General features: G+C 33.5%; 1 protein-coding gene across 1 annotated transcript; it reads left to right on the forward strand.

Annotated features, from left to right (window-relative positions):
- Window positions 1–863: 863 nt before the first annotated feature.
- On the forward strand, window positions 864–3,141 carry LOC114371694 (wall-associated receptor kinase-like 5). Its single transcript, XM_028329052.1, has 4 exons — window positions 864–986; window positions 1,086–1,143; window positions 2,812–3,011; window positions 3,103–3,141. The coding sequence occupies exons 1-4, from the start codon at window positions 864–866 to the stop codon at window positions 3,139–3,141; spliced, it is 420 nt and encodes a 139-aa protein (XP_028184853.1).
- The last annotated feature ends 913 nt before the right edge of the window (window positions 3,142–4,054 follow it).

Consider the following 4,054-nt stretch of genomic DNA (forward strand, 5'->3'; position numbering starts at 1 on the left):
GAAAAAAAAAAGAAGGAAGCACAAATAAAAAGAAAAAAAATGCAAATGCCAAATAGCACTTCTCTTGTCTTTATGTTGATAAAACAAACCCTTGAATTTTTTTAGACCAAATTAGAATTCTAAATCCCTAAATTAGAAAAAAACAATTTATTACAAATATATAAATGAGACTCAACTTATAATTTAGATTTAATTAATGCTCAAACGTTGTAAAACTAACCTTAACCTATTTCTATCCCTATTGAGGAGGGACATAAATAAAGAGGATACAATCGGCCACCGCTCACACCTTCTTGCCATGACTACCATACTAAGATTTTGATTTTTTGTTTACAATTCTACTAAAATTTTGGTTATAATAATCCTTTAAGTTAAGATTTATCAAGAGACACTACTAAAATAAAAATTTTCAAGGACAACGGGTCAACGGCGGTTATACAAAAATCGTCTTAAAAAAAAGGACAGTGACAATTTTGTAAATAATTGTAACTTTTCGAGGACGATTTTCTCAAAACCGTTTTCGAAAATGCATTACTACATCGGTTTTGTCAAGAATCATCTTTGAAAATGAATCTCACTTCTTCAAAAGGCATGCGTCTCTTTCACTCGCGTCTGCTCATATTCTTCAAGGATCGTCTCTCTCACTGGCAAAAACCCTAAGCCCAAATCCCGCAAAGGGTCAGAAGTAGAGGCTCTGCATCCAATCCCTGACCAACCCTTTCTTCTTGGGCTCCAACAACGACCAACTCGAATCAATCCAATCCCCACTCTCTCTTCGCTACAAATGACCCTTCTTTGGGGCGGTGTCACTGTACAACCCTGATTTAACTAAAGGAGCAATAGAAAGAGGTGCTTGGATACAAATGGTGGCCAACACAAGAAACAATGACATTTCTGCCACCAATGATGGTCCCGTGATGAGACTTATCAACAAGTGCCTCGGTGCCCTCCGCAAGAAGTTGAATCGCATCCTCGCCATGGAAGAGGTCATCACCTAGGGCAAGCCCATGAACAAGGAGCAAGATAGGTTTCATGGTTATTTCGAGGGGTGACATAGTTGATTTTTTTTTACTTTCTTGTTACAGACATCAAACGGTGATGTGTTCGAGAAGTCCCATGACGAGTTGGACTTTGAATTCCTAGGTAATGTTTCCGAAAAACCATGGCGATTTCAGATGAACTTGTAAGACAACGACAACACAAAACATGGTCGTGAAGAGCATTATCGTCTGTGGTTCGATCCAACCAAAGAATTTCCCAGATACAACATCCTTTGGATTGCAAAGAATGTCATGTAAGTAATTAAGGATGTGTAAAAAAATTAATATTTATCAATAAAAAATATAATAAAAAAATGAAGGGTTTGTGTATTCATGCTGCATGATAATATTGTTTTATGTTTTTTTCCCATGTGTTTTATGCATTGGTTTCTTTGTTATTGCGCCTGAAATACTTTTTTGTCATGCCTTTGGGATTTAACTTTTAACGTGGCATGCTTGTGATAATTGGATTGGTTTTGTTTGACTTAACATGAGGGAGGAAAGTGTTTAGGATTGCGTGTGGGATGCGTCACCTAGAACCAGAACTTGGTTTTGGTTGTGTGAGCTAGCAAGGATTGAAAGCATATAGTTTCCATTACTAAAAGGGTGGTTTTAGATGGTAGTGCGTGTGGTTTTGGAATTGAATTATTATTTTCCTAGTTTTAGCCAGGTATAATTGGCTCACAACATGACCAACTTGAATTTTGTTTGATATGCTTTTATAATTATTCTTATTTTATTTTCTGTTATCTATATATATGTGGTGATGATGAAGATAAATTGAAAAAATGTACAAGTTGTTTTCCTCATATATTTTTGTGTTTATCCATAGTTTTCCCATTATAATACATGTGATAAGACTCTTTTGCTTTGAGTCATACATATTCATCATAGTCCTTCTTGTTATAATGGGCATGCCATGATTATTGTAATGTTTCTTGTACTTTTTGCTTTTGGAGTTTTCTTTTATAGAAAATATCATTCAAGGAAGATCTATAAGCTTTAAATGTTGTCTAAGGTTATTCAAGATAACTCAATAACAGGAGTTTCTTTTGAAGTCCTTGCCAGTGCTAGTAAGTACACAATAGGCTTTGCAATAATGTTCTGCTGTCTTGAATCAACAATTGGCTTTAGATTGCTGAACCAAAATCTTTAGATTTAATTGGACAACTAAAATGGTAATGTCTTATTTTATATGTTTTTTCAAGATTCATTTCTCAAGCTGCAAAGCTAGGGACACAAGCTACTCCAATATGTAGACAATTTTCAATTGAAGAGTTGAAATAAGTCACAAGAAACTTTGATTTGTCAACTTATATTGGTGAAGGCTCCTTAGGAAAGGTATCCTCCATTCACAAAATAGTCTTTGAAAGATATTGGATAGTTTCTAGTGTTTTAAATATTCTTTATAATTCATCATAAATGGTTTTCTTTTTTGTTTATTTCGTTGTTTGAATGCTTTTTGTTACTTGATGTGGATAGCATGCATAACTAGTAAATCTACTCATAAGAAGGGGTCTTCCCTAAGACTTTTCATAAAACTTTCATACTACTTTAGTTTTCTGATAGATTGCAATTTCTGAAGTCCCTCTCAAGAGTGTAATAACTATTTTGGGTCTATAAACCTATGTGAACTATGATTAACTATTTGACAAACATGCAAAATAAGAGACCACTGAAGTGGTATGATAAGAGAATGAAACCAATTTGTGACATAGAATGCTTCAACCAATTAATCTTTCTTTATTTAAACATGCAAAATTTTCACCAGACAAGGCACTGAAGTGGTATGATAGATTAGCAATTTCAATTGGAGTTGCCAAAGTTGTGCACCTTTTACACATTGGAGTTATACCGGGTTGCTTTAGAAACCAATTAAAGACAAACAATATTTTACTTGATGAGCATCACATTCTCAGACCAAGTGACTATGGTATGTCCATGATTGCTGAGGAGATCAAATACCTTGAGGTATATGTAGTTGCTATTCGGTTTAGCTACTTAAACATGTTTATTATGCTTGATCCTAGAATGACTTCATTGATTTGTATGTGTTGTACAGGCAAAGGGAGAAAATCCAAAATCATGGTATGTATACTAGTGGTAGCTTATTTTCCTTAAGTGTAACAACTTGCAAGTGGATTCTTTAGTAACTTGTTGGGGTCTTAGACTCTTATGTTATAAGATTCAATAGGACTATCATTAATAGGTCAAAATCATACTCTATCACACACACACTACCTTAGTGCCACTACCTATATGCTAACAAGTTTTGTTCAATCACCACCTTTTTTCTTCCACATTTACTCTCCTTTTTTGAGTTTATAAAAATGAAATGCCTAATATGTTATACATGGAATTATTTTTGTATGGGTGAATACCAACACTGTTTTGTTCTTTCCTTTCACTTATAGAAAAAGAGTAAAATTAGAAGATGATATCTATAATTTCAAGTTGACACTGTATGAGTCTCTTGTTGGACCGATAGTAAGCGAGAAGTGAGAGAAATATTTTGTTGATGAAAAGGTAAAACATTTGAAAACTCTTGCCTTGCTTTTTCTTTGGAGGAGTAACAACTCAAATGTGAGATTAACTAACTCTCAAACCAATATAACTCTTTACTTATAACTGGTTAAACCAATTTCAAGTGCATCAACAAGTACCAGCTAAAGTGACAGTAATAGCTGATTAACTATTTGACAAACATATTTAACTGATAATATATACTTGCATATAACCAATGAATTTTAATATAGATTGGAGACAAATTCATGATTTAAATTTGAAGTATACATAGGGGATCTCTGATTGTCTATCCTCAATATTTATTGTTTCAATGAAATATTTATTTTATTTTTTTCATCATTGAGTTTTGTTAATCAGACTTGGTCTTATGAACTACAAACATCCTTTGACAATCAATATGGCAAAATTAAAATAGTGGATCCCGTAGTGTTGACCACTTGCTATCCAGAGTCATTATCAATTGCAATATCCATCACCACCTACCTATT

Source organism: Glycine soja, chromosome 10 (genome assembly GCF_004193775.1).
Source record: "Glycine soja cultivar W05 chromosome 10, ASM419377v2, whole genome shotgun sequence".
Taxonomy (NCBI): Eukaryota; Viridiplantae; Streptophyta; class Magnoliopsida; order Fabales; family Fabaceae; genus Glycine; species Glycine soja.